The sequence below is a fragment of the Mustela erminea genome, chromosome 6 (assembly GCF_009829155.1).
Source record: "Mustela erminea isolate mMusErm1 chromosome 6, mMusErm1.Pri, whole genome shotgun sequence".
Classification (NCBI taxonomy): Eukaryota; Metazoa; Chordata; class Mammalia; order Carnivora; family Mustelidae; genus Mustela; species Mustela erminea.
In genome coordinates this window covers 118,371,736-118,396,382 of record NC_045619.1, presented here as the reverse complement: position 1 = coordinate 118,396,382, position 24,647 = coordinate 118,371,736, and the positions used below count along the sequence as shown (strand labels likewise).

The 24,647-nt window shown below is 42.3% G+C and overlaps 1 protein-coding gene across 2 annotated transcripts in view; it reads left to right on the top strand.

Annotated features, from left to right (window-relative positions):
• The window catches only part of FRMD4A (FERM domain containing 4A), a 608,721-nt gene that overhangs the window by 144,301 nt on the left and 439,773 nt on the right, over window positions 1-24,647 (top strand). The window contains exon 1 of one of the 2 annotated variants that reach the window (XM_032349459.1): window positions 11,548-12,112. The exons of the other annotated variant lie outside the window; for it this stretch is intronic. Coding sequence (XP_032205350.1) covers window positions 12,080-12,112 — 33 coding nt within the window. The 5' untranslated portion in view covers window positions 11,548-12,079. Of the gene's footprint in view, window positions 1-11,547; window positions 12,113-24,647 lie in introns of those variants that run through there. 2 annotated transcript variants of the gene reach the window in all.

Here is a 24,647-nt window from a genome sequence, read left to right as displayed (position 1 = left end):
TTGCATTTCTGGAATTTTGCTGTGTGGGAGTTAAAAAGTAAGTCAGTGACGTAAGCATGTTTGGAACAAAGGACCACATTCTGGAGATGCTGCCGTATCATCATCAATGTGAGGTATTAAGCTTTCACTGTCTAGGGGACACTGTACCTAATGATGGAAGTGCAGAGTTGTAACAGCCTGTGCTTGAGGGTTACAATGCAGTTGATGGTTCTAAGATAACAAAAGGTAACCTGAATTTAGTGTCTAATAGACATTACAGAAAAGAAGTGGGCTGCATTGATGAGGAGATGCTTCTTGCAGGGAGAAGGGTGGATGTGGACTTTGAAGGGAGCATTTAATTATTTATGAAGTGCTTATGAAATTATGGGCAGTGGGCCCTGTGTCTGCTTGATTTCACTGATAAATTAAGGTGGGGATTCTTGATAAGGGAGTAAAAGTGAGAAAGTGGGAATGGTGGTCTCCAAGGGGGAATGATCAAATAAGTTTGGCAAGAGGGAAGATAAATAAGAAAGAGGATGTCAGGTAACTCTGAAAGGCAAATTAAGAAGTTTGAACTTAACTGTTGTGTAGTGGGGGGCCATTGCGCATTTCTTAGTAGTGAATGCTATCTGCCCCATTGTACAATTTAAGAAAGAAATATTGGTGAAAGCAACCGTGGAGACCACTGACACAGCCCAGGCATCTGGTCTTGGGATCTTGGCACAGGAGGAGAGGCAGAAGGCAAGGATGTGGATAAAGTTGGCCAGGAGAATTATTACCATTGATGACAGCATTTGCAAAGTCTGGAGAGGGAGCTCATTTGGGAGAAGGAAGGTATAAGTTGAGTTTGGGGTGTATAAAATTTGAGGGAAGTAGAAGCATGTGGGGGTAGAAAGTATTAGACATGAGGAAGTTGCATTATGGTGAATGCACCTTCTCACCATCCTCATGGGCAACTGGGCAGCCCACAGCCACACATGGCCTATGAGACGAATGGCACACATTATCTTCCCTCTTTAGGGAATAGAGAGATTGGCCACCACTGAAAACTACCTTCTGCCTTCTTATAGGGCCAGAGTAGTAATGGCTTTCATTTTCTGGTCCTTGTGCTAGGGGAGTGTGAGTTATACATTTCTATTTGGCTCCATCTCTCTTTGTTTTATCTTTCTTTTTTCTGGCAAATTTATCTTTCTTTTTTTCTGACAAATTACTGGTATTGCTTACTTCCAAATATGTCATTCAGCAAGTGTTCATTGACTACCTCCAGGGGAAGGGCTCATCTTCTGCCCACCACACCCGGTTGGCCTTTTCCCTACATGCACTGATGGTGAATGGATGAATGGTTGGATACAGGTCAAAGCAAATGTCTATGGAGTGTTTCCAAGTCATTCCATCAGCATTGGTAAACCTGGTCTAAATAAAATACCTTCATTTACAAAGGACATATAAGAGTATGCTGGAGAAAAAAGAATGTTGAATTCTTTGTGAGGAGTTACGTAGGAGATTCACTGAACTCCATGGGACTCAATTTACTTATCTGGGAAATGAATGGATAAACACTTCATAGAGAATTCCACTCCAATATCCTATGTTTTTAGAGCATGGAGTTAGGCTTATGATGTCTTTGCATCATAAATTGTATAAATTGTATAAATACAATATGGATGATAAGCTATAAGCTGTCTATTGATTGTAAATCATTCTTAGAGAGTAAAACTTACATCCAGTTGACTAGTTGAAGGCCTTAGCTCCCTTTCTGAGTCCTCTGGTGTGAATCCTGGGCTCAACCTGACAACACAGCCTCAGAGGCTGAGAAACCCTGTCCTCTCTTAGGAAGCTAGGAAGATAGTTAATAAGGAAGAAGGTGCACAGTCTACTCCTAAGGTTCACATGTGGATGACATTGAATAAAAGAACAGCAGGGTTTTCAGACCATTGTATTTCCTTTATTTGATCCCATGAGTTCCAGTCCACACTTCTACCTACTCCGTTGCTCCACTGACCACGGATTCTGTGCAGTCGGTCCTTTGGCCTGCTCCTGTCATGACCACTGACCCAGGTAACTCCACCTTGGCTTTACTTTCACCTGCTGCTGTTTGGGAGCCATTGTTAAGTCTGTCTGTGCCTCACCGCTATAACCGTTCTGTCCCTCTCTGTGGCACCTGGCCACTCCTGCTTCTGCTGGCTCTTGCTCAGCTCAGGCCATGCCGTTCAAGACTAGTCTGGATTACATTTCCCTCTTGTTTTGACTGGTCAGCCTTCTCTACTGTCACCACCATCACATCCCTCTAGGACTGCTGTAGAGGCCACTCCCTGATGCCTTGCTCTAATGTGGTTATCGGAGATACTCCATGTGGCTGCTGATTCCAGCTGCTGCTGCCACTCATACCCAGGTCCAACCCCGGGTCCTACTCCACTGCCTCTGCGGCCACCCTATCACCTCTTCTGGCAAGAGCATTATGGATATGTGCGCTCACATCAATGTGTAGCTACTGTGATCAGCCTCACCTGTAATGCTAACTGCTATCCTCATACTTCTTACCCATGGGCGATACTCCTCCCTACACTGAGCCTTTTTGTTTCCCTGCCATAAGAGGCCTGTGAGGTTTTAGTGATCTAGTTCTGTTTTGGTGGACTAAGTCCTCAAGAGGATCAGGAAGACTGCACACAGTGGCAGGACTTGCCCAGGTTTGGGCATCTGCTTCTATTGCAATGTTCTGATCTTCAGTACCTCTCCTTCTCCTTAGGGTGGTATCCCTTTCTCCAAGAACACCCTACTGAGGTCGAGGTTAAGTCACAAATATCTCCATGCAGATTAGACCCCACAGTGGCTGTAGGCTACACCTACAGTACACATGCAAGGAAAAGGTAGATGGAATGATCTTGCTGAGCTGTATGCCTAGGAAAAATTTGTCCAGACACAGACCCTGGCAAAAGAAGACAAATGTGTTCAATGGCCCCAGGTTGGTTTAACAAAGAAGAAGCAAGCGAAATCCAGGCCCAGCGACCCAGATTCAAAGCATTCCTCTCTCCTGGGGATTGTTTTCTTTCATTCCAAGTTCTCTGGTTGTATAACTATCTAAACATATTCAGACAGGAAAGGGAGACACCCAATACTACGTTAGTGGTCATGTTTGTTTATGCTCCACAGTGCCCACAGATTTGCATCCTGGCCATCCGTGCATAAGGATGCAGCAAGGAAATCCAGCACTTCCTTTCAAAAAAAGAAAAAAGAAATGTGACTCCATTCCCCAAACCTCTCTCCTTTCAAATCTGACACATAGCCTGTGTACCATGCATCTGAGCTTCTTTGGGAAGAGCTCCAGGAGATATTTATTTCATGCAGAGGTAAAAAAGAAGTTGTGTCTTGCCCAGCCTGGGTATGTGCTTCTGTGAATATTCAGAGTGCCCCTTGGGAGATGAGCGTGGTGACTGGCACAGAGACCTTCAATCTTTGTTGAGCAAATGAATGCACTTAAATTGGAAAGAAAAGACCATTTTTCAGGAAGGTTTTGAAACATGTGAGAGTGAGTGGTTTTCCCATTTTACATTTAGTAGACTAGAAAGCTGCCATGAGAAGCTAAGAAGATAGTCAAGATCAGTCAGTAGGTTAGATAGAGAAAATGAGTTTGGATAGAAGAGTTTTGATGATCTGGTCCATTTCCTTTCCCTGCACCGTGGCTGGGTGATCATTCCATGACCACGCTCAGAAACCATAGCAAAGTTTTCAAGTAAAATCTTTTTTTTCTGAAGCTCAGTTGCATACTCTCTTCATTTCTCTTGGTTCTTGTGATTAATTGCCATTATGCTTGAAGTCAGTACCGTTCACATTCAAAGTTGGTGCTCTCAGGTTCAAGCAGAGGTTCTGAATCAGAAGAATCATATTTTATTAGAATTGAGGCAGAAAAATTCCTCATGTCTGATTGATCCAAATACCAATGACTTCATGACCTCAGGCACTGGTGCCTCTTTTCCCATTTGTGAAAAAACATACTTTTGCTTCTAAAGCATGTTCTTAGATATCAAGGTTAAAATATAATTTGCAAAACAGAGTGTGCTTCCAGGATTTTTAATAAAAGAGGCCCATCAATATCTATCAATAACTTCATGATTTTGACACAGTAAGAAATTGAGTCAAGTAGTTATTTTCCTTTGTGCCTCAGGTCAGAACTGGCCAATGAAATTTAAGATGCAGAATTGATTTGAAAAACTCCTCAGAGCTATGAAAATAAAGCACATTCGGGCACGTTTATTGTTTGAAAGGTCACATTCCCAACATAATTCCACTATTAAGTAATCTCACTATTGTTAATTAAAGAGACAAGCAAGTACTGCTCAGGTATGCACACTTCAACTTAAAATATTACATTACTTAAAAGAATTAGAATTCATAATATAAAAAAATTTCATTCAGGAACTTAATAAATTAATATGCAACTTTTCATAAGAACACTGACAATATAAAGTGAACCATGACCATTATTTGTGTATGGTGTGTAGATATTTTCAAATAAGGAAAGATGTAAATTAAGTCTTAAATTAAGAAAAATTGTGTCTGAGGTCACATAACCTGGAGATCACAATTAGGTCTCTGCCCATCTCAGTGTTCTCACCTCTGTCCTCAAAGCTCATGTTACTTTCTGCCTCTAGATATCCTTTGTGTGTGTTTCTCTCTCTGTCTGAGATCCGCTCTTTAATCCCACATTCCTCCATACCCATCCCAACATCTCAGCTGCCCTAAGTCCCAACACAGGGACTTCATCTGTGTGGTCTTGGAGCCACAAGAATAGCCCCCTCAAGGCGGACTTACTCCACAGTGCCAGGTGAATGAGTACTTCCTTTCACCTTTGCTTCCACTTTAGTTGGCCATCCTTCTGCACTACTAGATCTCCCTCCCCAATTGTTTAAGGCATTTTCATCTTCAGTCCTCAGAATTCTTCAAGAGTCATTACCTGTATTTGTGACCTTGGTAACCTCAGGACAGAGCCTCAGGCTAGACCTCACATAGAGTAGGCTCTTTCTATAGGCTATATGCTTGTGTCCTCCAAAATTCGTATGTTGAAGGTTGATCCTCAATGCGATGATATTAAGGGGTGGGCCTTTGGGAAGTAATGTGGTCATGAGGGTGGAGCCCATATGAAGGGATTAGTGTCCTTTAAAATAGAGGCCCCAAAGAGCTCCTTTGGCCCTTCCACTATGTGAGGAGAGAGGGAGCAGGGGAGCTGTCTGTGGACCTGGATGCAGGTCTTCACTGGATACTGAATCTGTTGGTGCCTTGATCTTAGACTTCCTGACCTCCAGAACTATGAGAAATAAATGCCTGTTGTTTTTAATCCACCAGTCCGTGGTATTTCTGTTATAGCAGCCTGAATGGACTGACACATTTCTTAACACATATGTGTGGCTTGAAAAAATCCCACAGCATCCCAGTGCCAAGCTTAGATAAGCTCTGTAGTTATTGATGTGCTTTTTTTTAGGGTGTAAGATGGGGGGGTGGCTTTCACACCCACAGATTGCAGGATGGGCTCATTAGAGAAAAAAAGTTTTTGTTCTGTTTACTCAGCTTTAGGATTCCAAGAAGTCTCAGAAGCAGAAACATGTGGACTCCCATCTCTATTGATCACTGTCATTTTTGTCCCATCCAAGTGCAGATTTTTATAAACAAATTGCAAGGCAGCTTTTGAAAGTGACTTGTCTGAGGCCTGACCTTCCAGAATACTTTGAGGGAGAAAAAAAAAAAATCTTCCTTCTTCATGATACCCTTCAGCACCTTATTGCCTTATTTGGAGCTTTGAAGTAAGCACTATGACAGAAAGAAGACACCTTAAAAACGCTAACTGAATGCCCTGTGTCTCGGGAGGTGGGTAGAGAGGATTAGAGGAGTATCCAAGGGCTTCCCGCTCTTCCAGGGACTGGAAGGGAGAGTGCCAGCAGCTTCTTCAGCCTTTCCACCTGGATGCTCCTCTCAGCTTTTTTCTTATCTCTGTTCCCAGAGGTCCCCTAAGCAAACACTTGTGTAATGATCTGAGGCCAGGGCAGCTGTTGGTTGCCTGGCTCTTAACAAAAGCACTGAAACCAAAAACCTTAAAGAAAAGAAAGAAATGTAAATACCCCTCTCAAACACTTTGCAAAGTAATGTCACTCTGTTCTTTATACCTTTTCATAAAACACAGGGGTAGGTAGAGACCCATTTCCAGCTCAGGCGTGCACAATACAAGGAAGCAATTTTGTTCTTCCCACTGTAGCGTACTCTTTCAGAAAGGCAAGAGCTGCTGAAGGAAGTCTCCCAGGGCCAGAATCCAATTAACTGCTGTACTGATTGCTGATAACTTTAGGCAATCACTGTACTTTAGAAAATGGGACAGAGAATCTGAAAGATCATAAAGACAAGATGACTAATCAACCAAGACGTGGAACCTAACACCACTATTTTCTCTAGTCTTCCACAGTTTTCAAATGAAGATAAAGGAGGAAGAAACACTGGGCATGAAATGCCATAGGTCTTACACTTGGTGTTTAGTAACTTAAGAGTGCTAGTCTCTGTGTCTGCAAGCTCAGATTCTGATCCATAGCTCTGGAAAATACTTGAATAATCATAAAGTATTTCCATCACTCTACATGACTTGCTCTCAGAGCTAGAGAAAAGTAGGAAAACTTGACATCTTTGAAGTTCTAAGTCCTGAATGTAGGTTTCTGGTTCTCATGTTATAGTTTAAGAACTCTGGTTGTTCTGTCCAGTAGCTGCGTAACAAATGTACTGCCTGGTGCCACACCATGGTAGATGTTGGGTGTTCGCAAGTGTGCACAGTTTCACTGATCTATACTGGGCTCTGCTGGTATTGGCTGAGCTTTCTCAGAAGTCTGTAATTTGGCTTTTCTTTCATCCTCCTCTGGGGATCAGCAGACAAGCTGGGCTGTGTACTATCAGGGACATTTTTAACCTTTTATGGGCACCATATTTGTTAACATCCATTCCATCAGCCAAGAGAAGCCACGTAGCCATACCCAGAGAAAGTGCGAGAGCATGACCACGTCTGAGTGGCAAGTGGCCTGGATGACAACATGCGTGAAAAACAGAGACTACATGATGAGATCTACCATAACAATTAATTCTCTCGATCTCAGTTCTCAGAGCTGTTAAATGGGAATAATAATACACCTTTGAGGGGCACCTGTGTGGCTTAGTTGGTTAAGTGTCTGACTCTTGATTTCTGCTCAGGTCGTGATCTCAGAGTTGTGGGATCGAGCCCTGCATTGGGTTCCGCACTGGGGCATGGAGCCTACTTGAAATTCTCTCTCTTCTTCCCTCTTTGTGCCCTTCCCCAAATAATAATATACCTTTGAAAATGAAATGAGATGGCACATTGAAGCACTTAGCTCAAGGCTGGAACAAAGTCTGGTGCTCAATAAATGTTTCTTTCTTTCTACTCACCTCCCTACCGTTGCAAAATGGAAACTATTACCTGCCACACCTAACAGGATTATTGTGAGGTTTTAAAAAGATAACACATGTGAGAGCTCTTTGAAAGAATGTCAGTCACTGTGTAATTTCTGTTTTGTAGCAACTTATAGAATGCGTATTCTTACACAGATAAAATATAAATTCAAGCATTGAGGAATTGAATCACAATTTTCATTGAGTGCTTTAGTTTAGCATGTAGTAAGTGAAAATTTTCTCTGTGATATATTTTGATAGTTACATTATAAAACAAAACAAATATATGTGGTCTAAGATGAGGGGCAGAGACAGGAGAAATTGAGAGCAGGTAGAGATTTATCGCCTTAGCTAAGTAACTCCCTTAGTGTTGCCCAAGATACCTGGAATCAGTCCAGGAGTAAGGTCTTTTCTATCCTTTATCACCTCAAAGCCTCATTCTTAATGAGGATGTTTCCCAATAGGAAATAAAGAATGATGAGTCACAGAGGAAAAGACCTAAGTGGTTGTCAGGTCACAATCCTCTTACCTTAATGAATCGAAAACCATTTATGAAGCAAGGCAACCCAATCCTCAGATAATGAACCTTAATTGTGCAACTGGCTGTGGTCCCCAGAGACTACAAGGGGCCTAAAGAAATTAACCTTGAGGATGTGAGCTGTGGGAAAGAAAGGGTCAGTGTTTTCATGCAAGAGAGACTGGAAATCTGAGCCTTTGACAATGCCCTATCTAACAGTCTTTATATTTCCAAGTGCTCCTGGTCTAGAGACGTTTAATATGAGGTCCGTCCATCCATCCATCCATCCATCCATCCATCCATCCATCCTTCCTTCCTTCTTCTTTTAATGTCAAAATAAGGAAGAAGAATGGCTCAAAGGACAAGGAGATTTGCTTAGAGAGGTTGCATGGTACAGGGACATTCCCATTGTAGCTCAAAAGCCCCCACTACACAGTGGAAATTCACCAAGTTGAATTGCATCTTAAGACTCCCTTTCCCTGTGGTGCAAACTTAATTCCACCAGTTTCTATATATTTGATATTCACTGACCTTTGCTTCCAAGGCTCAGTTAATCCAGATTGTAAACTCTGCCCTTTTTGAAGCTGAAGAGGCTCTCTTGAAACATGAAGTGCAACCTGAGAGAACCCCAATATAAGGAAATTTGGGATGTAGAAACATGAATAAGTGTTCTCAATTCTAAATATTTGGGCAACATTGATCTTTCTTAATAGTGTTAGGACGCCTAATGATCTGATGATTGTTTACTAACATCACACATCTGTTGCATAGGTTAGAGTATTTCCTAAACTCCTCAACCACTACCTCCTCTCCTCCTGCCCCCTCCCATCATTAAAGAAATCTAACTACTTAAGCTATAAGAGGTGGAGTAATCAGTAGTTAAAGGACTTGGAAATGAAAGTAACAAATTGGCACATCCCATTTTATAAATAACTGTGTAATAAATACAAGACTTGTGCTTGATAAGTGTCTTACATGGTACCTGGCTTGAGAGGGATGGCCAAAGTATATTGGTTCTATGAACAAGTAAGTGAATGAGGTACCAAAAGTTAACATAATGGCCTGAAATAATAAACTTTCAAATGTTTAATTTGGAGCCTTTGACTAATAAAGAACAGATCATTAAATATGCATTTTACTCTTTATGTGTTGATAGAAGATTTGAGAAGGAGATGGTGTTCTCACTAGTAGTGGCCTCGCTGAGCTAAATGTAGGTCTGTTGTGTGCCAATTAACCAAAGCTTCTGCAAAATAGCAGTAAGAACGGTGCCTTCCCTCTAGGAGAATCTCTTAGTGCGTGCCTAGTACAAGGTAAATGTTTGACAACTGTTGTCATCTTCATCTTTATCATCACCATGAGCATAATTTCAAGATCCTGATATGGCTCTGGGTCCTGTTGATTCCCAGGGGTTGGTTTCGTCAGGGACCTCACAAACCACTATAAAAACATGGTGAACAAGCCCAGACTCTGGGGACTAGGTGGACTGGAATGTAAACAACCAGAGAAGTTACAATTTTCTTATGTGGTGTGATGATATAAGATATTCAAGATTCTTGGCTAAAGGCGCTTTCTCTAGCTCAGGAAGTCTATTCTAGTTCTGGAAACTATGCTTGGAGTTCAGCAGAAACCAACCAGTCTTAAACATGTTATTAGTCTAAATTTTTTTTTTTTTTAAATCGTGACACCATCCCACTCAGCTCTACTGCTGTAACTAAAATTTAGGGTCAGATTGACAGGCAAGGGATGATCTTTTGTGCCAAAGACAAAAAATGGCAAGGAGAAAGCTCTAGAGGAGTGATCCCAATTGGTAATTCTGGTGAGAGGGTCTCCAGGATTAGTAAGGGACAAAAAGACCAGAACAGAATGGCTCAAGAAAGAGTTGCTGAAAGTAAAAAACAAATAACAGATACAGCTTGTTCAAATCAGGAGCAATCGAACAAGATGAAAGCTGAACACAACATGTGGCATGAGTGATATCTCCACAATGGCCAGGGTAGCAAGTTTGTTTAAATGTTCGGGGCCAGTTAGTGGGACAGAGGAGGGATGGCATTCTGAAAACACAAGAGTGATTTCCTTCCCCACTCCCAAAATAAAGCCTTTGAGAGGATAGAGGGAGAGCTGGGAAAGAGGAGAGGAAATAAAATTAAAGATGGTGGTGAAGGAATGGAATTCTTATGAATAAATTAGTTTTTAGGGGAAGTTAATAATGGGTACCCAGTTAAGAAAAAGGTCAAAAGAGAGCAAAGCTATAGTGGAAGGGGAAATCTCCTAGTAGGGTTTATAATCCTGTAGAGAAACACAGTAACATAGAGGTGGAAATACAAAATGAGATGACAGATGGAAGGGCTTGATGAGTTGGTTGAGTTCTGTAGCAAGCCTACTACAAAATCGAAGGGACAGAGGCTTTCTCTGCTTTCCACTGTGTCACCTGAAGCTAAAATGCCCTGGCATGCAGGAGGTACATTCCATCTATTTACTGATTGACTGAATAAATAAAACACACAATCGAGGGACCCCAAACACTAGGACACTGAGTAAGAAAATGTAATGGTTAAGCCAATAACAAGGTCCAGAGGCCCCCAGAAATGGCAGAGACCTTTTATATAAGGGCAGAGTGTTGCATTCAATGTGTCGGAGCCATTGAGGATTTGTCAGGGTGTAAAGACTCTGGTCAAGGGCAGTAATAAGCACCTGGCAAAGTGAGAATGAGGTTGCAGACATGCACCTAAGTGTAGGACAAAAAGGCTAAGAGAAGAAAATTAGGGACTAGCCAAGGAGTTGAATCAGGGTAATGTAGTTGGTGTAGAATCTGACGTTCTTTAGAATGCCGTTGTTTGAACTAGAGAAAACTTGAGTTAATCAAGGATTAAGAACTTGAGGAAAGGACCATCCTGACACCATATGGAGAACAGGTATAGATTGCCCCATGTTGAAGGTGTCTTGGGAGTCAGGCATAAATGTAGCAGGTAGAGAGGGACAAGTTCCATCCAAGGAACAAGGAGCACAGGATGTCAGCCTTAAATATCATTGATGAATTCATATACCATGGAATGTGCATACCATGTAATATGAAAGCCTTTGTAATGGTCAAATGTTCTTAGCCGCAGGAGTCACCAGTTGAAGTAGAGATGTTGAATTATTCCCACATAGAGAATTCCTCAAGCATGAGAAAGTTCCAGAAAGAAAATCTTTTCTTTTCGACTTCATAATGCTGTGTAACCCAAGTCTTGGCAATATTTTCTCTCTGTCTACTTTTTACAAGTGGCCAGCAATGCTGAATGAAATAGTAAAATCTGGTTTATCTGGAGTCCTGCACAACACACACACTTATTATTTTATGCTCAGCTGTTAGGAGCTGAGTCTATAAATCAGTTTTGAAACTTTTCGTAAGAAAAGTCTCTGCTCATATACTTCTAAACATCTGGTCAGACAGAAAAAATAAAATCCACTTACCTATCCAGATGCTATGTCAACAACTAGGCTAAAACAAATGAGTATTTAGAAATACCTAAGAGGTGAGATTTCTTTTTCAGTTTTCAGAACACAAATCAGAAAAACAGCTGAGTAATGGTGACAAGTGGATCCACTGCTCTCAGGGTCCTGTTTCTTAAAAGAGCAATGAATGGGTAGCTAAAGCAGTGCCTTCAGCTGCCAGCTCTAGAGAGAGCAACCGCGCAGCTGAACCCTGGGAGCCGGGAGCCCCCGAGGAGCCGAGGATGCCCCAGCAAAGCTCAGCCCCCCTCGCCGCCTTTCCTGGGTGAGCCGCCCCTGTGGTTTGGTGCAGATCACTTTTCTTGGCTCAGATGCGGTACCTAAGACAGGGATCATTTGTCAAGTGAGCGCGCGGTACACAGGGAGCTCTAGGCAGATTATGGAAAGAGAGGGAGGAAAGGGAGGGAGGAGAGAGCTCAGGAGAGAGAGAAGCAAGAGAGGGAAGAGGGCGAGGAACGGAGCGGGCTTCTCCAGGAACAGCGCTTTCCAGGCACTGGAGATTCAAGTTAGACTGGGTGACGGTGCCTCGGCGCCGCCTGGGAGCAGGGAGAGACTGGCAACTCCCCGCATGGCTCTTCTCATGTGGGATGCTTAAGGACAGCACCCTGGAGAGAGTAACTTGGAGAGGAGAGGAACTGGCATGAGGATTCCACCAAAATGGAAGGGCTCCTGTCTCCGATGAGGACGAAGGTAAGGAGAGTGAATCTTAATTTCTTTTGATTCGGCTTGGACGTGCAGAGAAGGCAGCGGAGGTGCCGGAGCCTCTGTGAATGGGAGGCTCACTGAGCTTTTGTCTTGTTTCAGAACTAAGGCTGGTGAATGCAACTGGATCTCTGAAAGAATAGGCTAGCCTCAAAGGCAGCGCGATCTGTGGGAAGGGGAAAGAGGGGCGGGGGAGAGAACCATCTGTCAGTGTGGACAATGGGAATCCTAGTAAATGAGTTCTCCTCTCGCTTGATTAGACAGCCATATTTTAGAAGGATTTCCAATCACTCTTCTTGGAGGCTGTGCAACCCTTGGAGCTGTTCATTGCAGGAACTACCAATTTCTCTGGCGGCGTTGCTGTTTAGCAGGAGGAGTGACACGTTTAAAGCAGAGCATGCCCAGCTCCTGCTGGAAATATCCTCTTTCCTCCTCCTCTTCTTCAGAGCAAGAGGGTCAGGGGATCCTCTGTGGAAAGTAGGTTAATGCATTCTGGAAGCCAGTATGTTCTCAGAGAGCTCCCAGACCTACAGAAAAGAATCCAGAGCACCAGACTTGCCTGACATCTTGAACTTGGTCCTGAAACGTTTAGAGATGCTCCCAGGGAACTGCTTACAGTCTCCTAGAAGCTCTGGAAACTTGTTTTCCTTGGCTGGAGTTTGCTTTTTCACTTGAGAAAGGGATGCCTTGGAGCTGGGGCTTTCCATTAAAAGCTCAGATGATGGGGAATCTATTTGATATTTGCTGCATCCACATATAACTCTAAATGGGTGGGCCAAAAGTTCTAAATAATGCTAGAAATAGTACTTTCTTTATTCAGAAATTTTTTTAAAAATGGGGAAATTGGCTTTGTAACCACACAGCATAGTTAAAGCCAATAGAGTAAGGCTTTCATTTACCTCTTCTCTTTGATGCGCCTTTCAGTGATTCCAGCACAAGCATGTTGAATATATTTTTCTTGCTAGTTAATGAGCATGACCACAATGTATTAAGAAAATATTAGAACTAGGGTCTTAAGCATGAAATTGTCCCATCCTTTGGGAGAATTCCTGATCTCCCTCTCGTCTGATAGTCATTCTGGAAGGATCACCCCAAGAGAGGGTTTGTTACCAGAGAGTCTAATTCCAGCCCTTTGGCTGCCTGTCCATCTGTCTGATCTCCGGTGAGATCCCGTCTGTGACCTGTTTGCTCTCACTGAGTATGTAGATGAAGTCCTGATGGTTGCAGGGTGCATATCTCAATCCAAGGGGCTGTGGAAACGGCAGGTACCAGTTCATAATATCTTGTACGACTGCAAAGAAAATGGCAAATGGCACCCTTTATTAATGGGGTAGTATATAAATACCTTAGGGGATGTTATTATAATCTGTTTATTTGACTGGTTTTTGAATTTGCTACCTCAGACCCTCTATCCCTGTACCATGCACACTCTGCTTCCATCGGATCAATGGATCTGAGCTCGTAGCCTTATAGGAGTACAACTCTCATAGACTTGGAGGGGAGTTCCCTATGCAAATGAATCAGGACCCAAACGCTGCGTAAATCCCACAGTGGGCCACTTAAAATGGCATGCTGTAGTAGGGGAGAAGGTCGGACTACTCATATATTATATTTATCGTTTAATTTCACAGCACAGCTTGTTCCTTAACCATCTAGTTGTCTAGTGAATGTCGAAACTATGGGGGTTTGGGTCCCACCAAAGTTCAAACATAAAAATCTCATGTAGGAAACTGATTCTCATTCAAACCCTTTAATTTTTAGATTTCAAGGGGTGTGTGTGTGTGTGTGTGTGTGTGTGTGTGTGTGTGTTAAGTTCCTCCTGTGGATTCTTCTTTCATTTCTTTATTTCTGATGCTGGAAATTTATATATCCATAGTGAAGATTCAAATTACACTTGAATTTGGCAACCTACAGTTGCCTACTCAGGGAACGGGACTTGACTATGAAATGAGATCCCCTTGGTAAGACTCAGCTTTAGTTCCTAAATTGCTATGTCTGTGTTGTTGAAATTGCCCAGTGATTTTTGAAAATTTACCCAAAGACTTGTATCAGTGATAATGTGTTGTCATTTTTAAACTTTATCCCACATTATGCCTCATTAAGCCTATTCTAGAATATTCTCCTCCTCTAGTAAGGATTCAACTTGAAGTTTCTGATTTCATGGTATCATGAGAGCTGGACAAAGAAAGCCACCTAGAGCTAAATTTTGGTGTGTTATGGTTACTTAATAACTTACTGACAGTTTAAAGCAAGTGTTGAGGTAAATTGGACATCATGCAGTAATTTCATTATGCCATGTAATAGACTTAACCAGTCTAAATCATGGGTGCTTAATGCATTTTTATCTGGGGATTTGCATAATTGGTACATAAATATGCATGAGATTAACTGGAAGTGGCAAAACAGGGTGGGCAAAATGTTCAGGAGTGTGAAAATGAAGGCAGTTGCAAAGGGGGCACCTGAGCACACACTGTCTCCTGGGTGGTGGCCACACTTGACGTACCTAGAAACAGACAGGGCGGCAGCTGGCCTCCCCATGTCACAGGCAGTGTGTTGTCAGTGATACACGGGCTTAGCACAGCTTTTGGCTCTCGGCTGGATTCACTTGGGCACACTACTTATTCTTTCTTTTCTATATAATGCAATCTAGAGAGTCTCCAGGCTGATGGATATACTTCTGACTGGCCTCCTGGCAGGCCGCGACACGGACCTCAGGATTCTAACCATAACAAACGATGTTTGCAGAGGCAGGGGGGAAGAAAAAGGGAAAAAAGAGAGACGCTGATTGAATCGTTTCCCCTATGAGGGCAAAGGAAAGAATTTTTATAACTGTTCATCTTTGTGTACTTTTTAAAATGTGTCCTTTTCTGATTCGATTTTTAATTCACCAACCTCCGTGATTCTCTTTAATCCTTGGTGCATTCCCTCCAGTGAAGGAGGCTGGCAAAAAACATCCCCCCTCATCTTCGGCTTCTTGTGATTCCTGCTTGCCAGTGCCTGCTGTGGCATTTTCAGTGAGCACCTGGCTAGGGCCATGTGTACTCAAGACAAGTCTGCACTCTGCAGGGAGTGTGTTCTGGGCCTGCTATGGTGTCAAAAGAGGATGAAGAAGGAAGGAGGAGAGAAAAGAGAAGAGGAAGGGAGGGAGAGGAGTGGGGAGAGTGAGGTGGCTTGTTGGACGTCCATCTTTTTCTCCTTCGGTTTTATTGAGATATAATGACATATGGCACCGCATAAGGCTAAGGTATACAAAGCCACGTAAGTTTATTTAACATCCATCTCCGCCTGTAGTTACCAAAAAATACCAAAAGTCTCTTTCCTTGTGATGAGAACTTTTAGGATTTCCTCTCTCAGGAACTTCCAAATATACCATACAGCATGGTTAGTGATAGTCGCATGCTGTACATTTCATCCTCAGGACTTACTGTTCTTATAACTGGAAGTTTGCACCTTCGGACCACCTTCCTCCCATTCCCTCCCCCGCTCCACACCTCTGGCAAAGTCAGATCTGATCTCTTTTATTGTGAGTTTGGTTTTGTTTTCTGTTTTTTATTTGGAAAATTCTGCATGTAAGAGGGATCCCATCATGTTTGTCTTTCTCCGTCTGACTTCTTTCACTTAGCGTAATGTCCTCAGGGTGAGTCCATCCACGTTGTCGCAAATGCTAGAGTCTTCTTCTTTACGGTTGAATAATATTCCATTGTATATGCACATAATTTATTTGTCCATTCATCTGTCCACAGATGTTTATCTCTTGTCTTGGCTATTATAAATAATGCTGCAGTGAAGATGGGGGCACAGGTATCTTTTTCAGGTAGTGATTTCATTTCCTTCAGATAAATACCCAGAAGTGGAATCTCTGGGTCTTATGGTAGTTCTATTTTTAAATTCTTTGAGGAACTGGAGGTCCTTCTTTGCATCCAAACAAGGTTATAGATGTTTGTTTGTCTGTTTATCAAATGCTTGCACAGTAAGTAGAGAGTGGACCTAAATTAACCTCCCTAGAAAGACTGGAGTTTAAACTTCTACAAAGTTTAACTTGGCAATTTGGTGACTATTTTGTGGACTAGCTGGACTTTTTAGTTAGTGTGCTGTGATACTATTGTCTTTTTAAAAAACTTTGTTATTTGAGAGAGAGCTAGAGAGAGAGAGAGACTGAGAGAGAGAGCACACAGGGAGAGGGAGAGACAGAAGCAGATTCCCTGCTGAGCAGAGAGCCTGATCAGGACCCTGTGACCATGACCTGAGCTGAAGACAGATACTTAACCGACTGAGCCACCTTGGTGCCCTATGTTGTCTTTAATACCTGTTTACATCCATTTACAATTACAGTTCATTTACAATTAGCTAACTTCCCAGAGAAGATGCTTGATATCTGTCCAGACTTCCTTTATTGCTACCACAAAGTCATCGTGTCTTCCTTTATTGCACTTCAGTTACTTTCTGGAAGGAATGACTTCAGATCTGTGTGCGTAAAGTTGTTTTCTAAAGGAAGTCTTCTGAAAGGATCATAAGGAAGTCTTATGAAAGGGACATTTACAGGGAACTGGAAGCTGAGAGAATCAAGAATGAGCATTTGAATTGTGTCCTTCACGTGAGCCCAGCTCTTGCATAACCACAGTAAGTGCCACACATAGCTCCGGTGAGTCCAAGAATCATCCTTCTTCACCACACTGCAATTCAGGGAACACATTAGATAAAGATGTTAGATGGAAAAATCCTAAAATTACAGGTAATGCAGATAGCGAAAGAAAGAATCAAAAGAGTACAATCAAAGGTTCTCTGGCTCATTAGACCAATAATCATACAGTACTTGAAACCCTTACAGTTACTTAGAATTATGCTAAATCAACTTGAAACGTTGCCAGGACTCCATGGAGCATAGTGGCTGAAATGATCCATTGTGTTCCACCTTCTCGATACAGGGATTCTGATAAAATATTCAACTATCCCTTTTAAACAGCTCTGTGAACCAGGAATCATTAGGGACGAAAGAATGGTAAACCTGAGCAAGGAAGACTAAGGAGGGCTTCACAATTACTGTCAAACACATGAAATATCCAGAAGATTTTTCGCCAGCTAATGACAGGCTATCCTTTATCTTCACGGAGGCTTAAATAAGAGGAAACCTGCAGAAGCTGAAGCATGACAGGTTTAGATTCAATTCAAGGCGCTGTTTCTTGACATTAAAATGTTTTCCTGAGAAAGGCTGGTATAGTTTCTAATCTAAAGGCCTCTGAGACATGTAAGGTTGATCCTCCTTGTGAAGCCAGAAGCCTTTAAGACATCTCATGTTTTTATGGTGCCATGAATTTTTACCATAAAGCCAATAAAACCAGAAATAGGTTTGTTTACGAGGCATGCATCAAATTCCTATACAAAGAGCTCCTGTAATGCATTTATTGAACCACTGAACTCAGTTGTGTGCAAATAGGAAATGAGTTTATTCGTTTTCAAACAACCCCTTTCAAGGCAAATGTGAACTGTTCAAAGGAAGGTGAGGAGTGTAGGATAAGTTTTTGTGTTAATGTGGAAAAGGTGATGTGCGAAGCATCATAGCCTGTCCTAATGAGACTACAGACTCACACCTTAGCTCTGCCCCTTCCTGAGGTGTTTCCTGAATCTCAGTTTCCTCATTTGTAAATGCATACAACAATAGGACCTAAAGGGGCACTGGGTGGCTCAGTTGGTGAAGCATCCAACTCTTGATTTCAACCCAGGTCATGGTCTCAGGGTGGTGGGATCGAGCCCTGTTTGAGGGCTTTGCGCTCAGCAGGGAGTCTGCTGGAGATTCTCTCCCTCTGCCCCTCCCACTGCTTGCTCTCTCTCTCATGCTCTCTAAAGTAAATAAATAAAAATCCTTCTAAAAAATAGGATCTATATCAAAGGTTGCTGTTAAAAGTAAATACTTTAATGCCCACAAGGTCTTGGCACATCATAACAAGTGCTAACTAGTACGAGTACGAATGCATGAGGAAATATATAAATGAATATATGAAGAAATACAAGTTTCATGACAGTGTTTGGAATGAGTTGATATCATCATGAGTAAAAGTAGGGAAGGCAGGCAATGTATTTTCAAGATGCTGCTGCTAACTGAGACACGGAAAGAGCATTCCTCCCACCGCAAGATCCCTGTGAAGTGGGGTCCTTGCCTGTCAAGGTGCGGCTCAGAGAGCCCAGAATAAAACAGTTGCTTCTAGAGCACAAATCCCCTCTCATTAGAATAAAGCCTTTCGTGAGAACTAATTATGGCAGGTAGATTGTTTAGAAAAAAGGACTGTAGACTCAACTTAAGCCGAAGAGTTCCTCTCCAGAACCTCAAGAAAATCACCTCCCTTATTTAGTCTTTGGTTTTGTCATCTCTTAACTGACATCTTAGTAAAAGAACAATCTCTCTTTTATGCTTTGGATCTTGCATAGTTGAACCTACATCATCTCACGTGATCTTCACTACAGTAGCTGCAGTCCACCAGGGAGGACTGGGGACAGGCAGCAGCACAGGAGGCTCCTTCTGGGGTTGGATGTTCCAGATTGAACAGCTCTTACATTTCCCAACAATGAAGGTTTGGCCTTCTAAGGCTAGGCCTAGGCAAAAGCAGGATGCAAGCCATGCTCCACGCCCCAGAAGGCAGATAAAAGAGGCCAGAACAGACCACAAGTGTCGGCCTGGTAAATGTTGGCCTTTCAAAGCCATGGTTGATTTAAAGGCCTTTCTGTCATGTGCCAACAAAACTCCTGTTGGCCCAGAAGATTTTATGAAGCCGTCTGGACAGCCCTGTGGAATGAGGATATGTGGGCCAGTGGCTTTGTCAGTCAGGGCCCCAAATGGCCCACTTCCAGGGGTTGGGAGGCCACGCTGCACTTGCAGGGGGTGATACCAAGTTGGTGAGAAGAAGGGGGATGAAAATCCCTAAGCCACTGACCTCACGCCGTATATTTAAACTGGAATAGGAGTGTGGTGGGTAGAGCATAACACAACTGACGGAGGGGAAGGCATGACATGAGGATTTTTGATGATTTCTGATATATACAAAATTGGGGAGTTGATTAAATTGTGGCAATTCTATTCATGTTCTGGTCAGATCTTTGTGCTACCTCCCAAGCAGGGGAGGAAGAGAACTCTGAGCCGCAGAGTAGTCCAGCCATTCTTCTCTCTCGTTTACTTATTCATCCAGGGAAGACTCATTACACGTTCATATCGAGTGTCAGGCAATGAACATTTACGTCTGTCAATGTTGTACAAACAACAGGAGAAATGTTGAAGGGTCCACAAACAAAACAAAGCCACCCAATCGCTTTTCCTCTAAACGAGTCAGAGTGCACACACTCCAGGAGCTACAAACAGGAGAAAATGATTTTTCCAAAGGCCACATTCTTTTTCACTAAATGTGATGCTTTTAATACAAGAAGATGATAGCAATTGGGTAAATTAACTTCGCATTGATATTCAAAGGGAATTACGTTAATGGTAATAACTGAGTGTCTTCAAAGGGAAAAAATGCCTGAAGGAGGATCCTATTTAGTCTTAAAAGGTTTCCTTTATTTTACACAAAGAGCATGAACTTGGACATATTTCCTAAATGAGGAAACCTAAATGTAGTCATTTCTCCTAAGATTTCAAAGTAAAACACTGTATTTAACACCAGGGAAACCAGGTTAGAAAACAGTATAGGAAACTATGAAATTATATAAAGACCAAAGTCTTTACTTCAACAAATTTGAGAACTATAATAACCCTAAGCACATACATATACTTTCTACTACTTTACATATACTTTTTTACATATACATATTTTACATATACTTTCTACTATTCACCAAGAATCTGGAAGACTCTTGGTGAGTCATATTTAGTGTGCCTGCCTATGTGTGTGGGGGGGAGTGTCATTCACTTCCAATATTGATGCTTTGAAGTTGATTCCAGGGCCAGTGTATATGATAGAAACAGAGTAGGATTTAGATATTACCCTACAAGCTATAAAGCAAGTCTTCATTTTGTAACTGGAGTAAATCATGGTTTCCTCTGGGGCAGAGCTCTTGGGTATGTCTACTGTGGGTAGATTGGAAAAATATTAACATTTACTCTAAGTTCCTTTGTTTTCATTTTGGGGATAAATAAGACAATGGAGCATAGTATGTGCCCAAGGATATGCCTAGTATATGCTGAGGAGTGAAGGATACTTAAAACCTTTAACCCAGGGGCACCTTGGTGGCTCACTGGTTTAAAGCCTCTGCCTTCAACTTGGGTCATGATCCCAGGTCCTGGAATCAAGCCCCACATTAGGCTCTCTGCTCAGCAGGAAGCCTGCTTCTCCCTCTCTCTCTCTGCCTGCCTTTCTGCCTACTTGTGATCTCTGTCGGTCAAATAAATAAATAAAATCTTTGAAAAACAAAAACAAAAACAACCTTTAACCCAGTGCTGGCCAGTAGAAATATAATTTAAACCACAATGGGAGCCACAGGTATAATTTTATATTTTCTAGTAAGTAGCCACATTAAAAAAAATTAAAAGAAACAGTTGTAAGTAGTTTAATAATATTTTTTACTTAGCCAAATATATCCATCATTATCATCTCCCCATATAGTCAATATAAAAATTGTGAATGAGATATTTTACATTTTTTCTTCCATATTGTCTTCAAAGTCTGGTGTGCATTTTGTGCTTATAGCACATCTCAATCCAGACTGGCCACATTTCAAGTGCTCAGTAGACACACACGGTTAGTTGGCTATTGTGTTAGACAGGCTGGCTCTACCTGATTTATTGGTACAACCAAAGAACCCATAAAACTGGGATTTGTCTAATACTGGTAAATTGCAGTTGCTCTCCTAATAGCCTGTTTTGACCGTGTAGTCTCCCTGCAGTGCTATTTTGTCGTTGGGATTTTGGCACAGCCCTGGACCTCTGGTACAAGCATATTTGGTCGGATGAATGCCCAGAGCACTTTGACCTCTGTAGAGAAAGCTGATGATCACACACAAAGAATGAATTAGCTCAGTGCTCCCATTGTGCCGGAGGGACGCAGGGTCAGGTCAGAGGGCAAATGTGGACACAGGGGACCGGAGAAGTTCTAAGCAGTTCACTTGGTGGTTTTCCATACTTTCTTCCCAGTCAATTTAACACCGATCTTGAGTTTCTCTCAATCTCTCTCTCTTTCTCTTCCAGTCCACGTGTTGTTTCAGATCTTTCTCTTTTGTTTAATTGCATGCCTGTGGGGATTTTCTCAGCTAGTTGCTGCAGATACCAAGGCACTCTGTATAAGGGTATCGTCAGCTAAGGGAGCATTTCCCTTCAGTCTCCCCAGATAATTGGGTCCAAGTTCTTGGACTTGCTGACCGCTGTTATGTAAGGCCTCCAGAAAATCTGCCCCCAGTCTACACCATGCTCAGGTTTTATAGCTACACACCCAAGTCATTGCTTGAATTTGTTGTTGTTTTCATCAGCCCCTGGCTATATCCCAGAGACATGTTTGACTTAATAGAAGCATGCACTTACTGTTATGCCCGTGAAGCTGCTCCTCTTTCTATGTCCCTTATCTCACGGGCTGAGAGACCTCTCTGTCCTGGCCCATGGCAGACACTTGGGTCTTTATACCCCTCTCCTCACGCCCCGCTCTTCCTATCTCATCAGTTTCCATGTCCTGTTATTTCATTTCTCCACTATATCTTGTCTTTCCCTTCCTTTTCTTCCACATGGTCACAGAGCTGGTGCAAGTGGCCATCTTCTGACTGGATTCTTCCCATAGTCTCCTAGCTGGGCTTTTAGCTCCATGATTCACACCCTCTCATCCATCAGTTCATTACTGATAGAGCCTCTGTTCTAAACCACAAATCTAGTCATGTAATTTTTCTTCTCAAAATTCTTTAGCTGCTCCCATTGCCTTTGGGAGAAAATTCTAGCCTTAGTGTGACACTCAGGTCCTTTGTGATCAGTCCCTGCCTACTGATCAAGTCTCTGCTGCTACCACTGCCTTCTGGGATTTTATGCTCTAGCATTACTGATGCTTTACCATGGCCCATGACTTTGACTTGGCAAATCTTGTGCCTAGATTCTGCTCTCCTCTTTGTCTACCTGGAAATTCCATAGTCCCTAGAGTTGACTCAAATATCACTTCTTCCATGAAGCCTCCCCTGATTTGAAGGGCAGACTTATTAATGTCTCTTTTTCCCATGTCTCCACTGCCACATCCATTACCTTCAGTAAACACATTACACCTGGTACACCTGGTCATTCATATGATGTTCAACAGATGACTGTTGAACAGACAAAACCATCATCCAAGGATTAAGCCCTCAGGCTTGTCCCAAATAGATGGGAAGTTTAGCTAAATGCAGAGTTAACATTTCATTCATGAAATATCTGCCTTATGTCCTGTGTGTGCTGTACCATAGAAGGTTAATAATCACCTACAGATGTGTACATGCAAATTGCATAGGATCAGGTGGCCTTCATGTGAGGCAGAGCAGCAGGGCTCACCTGTAGCAGGAGCTGTGTGCTGTGTGCTGGTGTTGGCTGGGCTCCAGAATGAAGGGGACAATGATGTCATCTGCTGAGTTCTAGCCACTGTTATTCATGCATGAGTTAGGTGTCTTCATCCCCATTTTAAACCTGAGAAAACTGAGGCTCAAAAAAGCCAGGTAACTTGCACTATTGGGTATTTACCCTAAGGATACAAACGTAGTGATCCAAAGGGGCACATGCACCCGAATGTTTATAGCAGCAATGTCCACAATAGCCAAACTATGGAAAGAACCTAGATGTCCATCAACAGATGAATGGATCAAGAAGATGTGGTATATATACACAATGGAATACTATGCAGCCATCAAAAGAAATGAAATCTTGCCATTTGCGACAACATGGATGGAACTAGAGCGTATCATGCTTAGCGAAATAAGTCAAGCAGAGAAAGACAACTATCATATGATCTCCTTGATATGAGGAAGTGGTGATGCAACATGGGGGCTTAAGTGGGTAGGAGAAGAATAAAGGAAACAAGATGGGATTGGGAGGGAGACAAACCATAAGTGACTTTTAATCTCACAAAACAAACTGAGGGTTGCTGGGGGGAGGGGGTTTGGGGGGAGGGGGTGGGATTATGGACATTGGGGAGGGTATGTGCTTTGGTGAGTGCTGTGAAGTGTGTAAACCTGGTGATTCACAGACCTGTACCCCTGGGGATAGAGTATTATGCCTCCATCAGAAAGGATGAATACCCAACTTTTGTAGCAACATGGACGGGACTGGAAGAGATTATGCTGAGTGAAATAAGTCAAGCAGAGAGAGTCAATTATCATATGGTTTCACTTATTTGTGGAGCATAACAAATAGCATGGAGGACATGGGGACTTAGAGTGGAGAAGGGAGTTGGGGGAAATTGGAAGGGGAGGTGAACCATGAGAGACTATGGACTCTGAAAAACAATCTGAGGGTTTTGAAGGGACGGGGGTGGGAGGTTGGGGTACCAGGTGGTGGGTATTATAGAGGGCATGGATTGCATGGAGCACGGGGTGTGGTGCAAAAATAATGAATACTGTTATGCTGGAAATAAATAAATAAAAAAAATGGTAATAAGAACATAAAAAAAAAAAAAAAAAAGCCAGGTAACTTCCTCAAGAAAGTTCTACCTCCATTAAGGGGAGGGAGCCAGGATCTGAACCCTTATTTGGCCACAAATCCCACACTCAGTCTTTTCACTAATCCAGATGTCTCCCAAACCTATCTTGTGGATTTTGGTATTCTGATTATGATATAAAGATGACAAAGTTCCTCAGGAAGAAGAATGAAGGATGAGACAGATGACAGTAGGTTTTAGGCCCCACTTGGGAGCAGAGATAGACAAGGAGCCTTGGCAAAGTCTCAAAGGCTCTATGTAAGATCCATGTCCCAGTTGTGTTGGAACAATTGCTGAATGCCCTCTTACGAGATTAGTCTAATGTATGGCACCTCTTTTAAGAAGCACAGGTGAGTCTTTTTCAACTTGGTTTTAGATTCAGTTTATACTTTTGGTATAACTTTCAGGCCTGAACCCCAGGGCTCCCAAAGGGTGACAAGTTTTGTCAGTGGAAATATATGCCTTCCTTTCCTCTGCCCCAGGAGCTTTTTCTCTATCAAGTAAATGAACCACCATGAACAGTAAAACCAACTACTTTAGGAAAAATGCTTTTGCTTTAAGAAAAGCACTTATCCAGATTGCTGCAAAGTTCCTTTTACTTTACAGACTAATGTTTTCATGTAGGGAGTCTTGATAGAATAACAAGAGAGTAAATAAGCCTTTTTTGATGGAAAAACCCAATGAGCTCATCAGACAAGGCTTGTACTCAGGTTTACAAGCTCTGTTCCAGGCAAGCTCTGTTCCATGCATGTCTGGGCTTCTATAGAAGCTTCAAACATTTCCATTAAAGGGTTTTTCAGGGAGAGTTGAGTTTTATGTAAGATGACTGATTTGTTAAAATGTTTTCTTTATCATGGCTTATTTCAGGTACACAAAAAACACATAAAGAATATAGACCTATATAT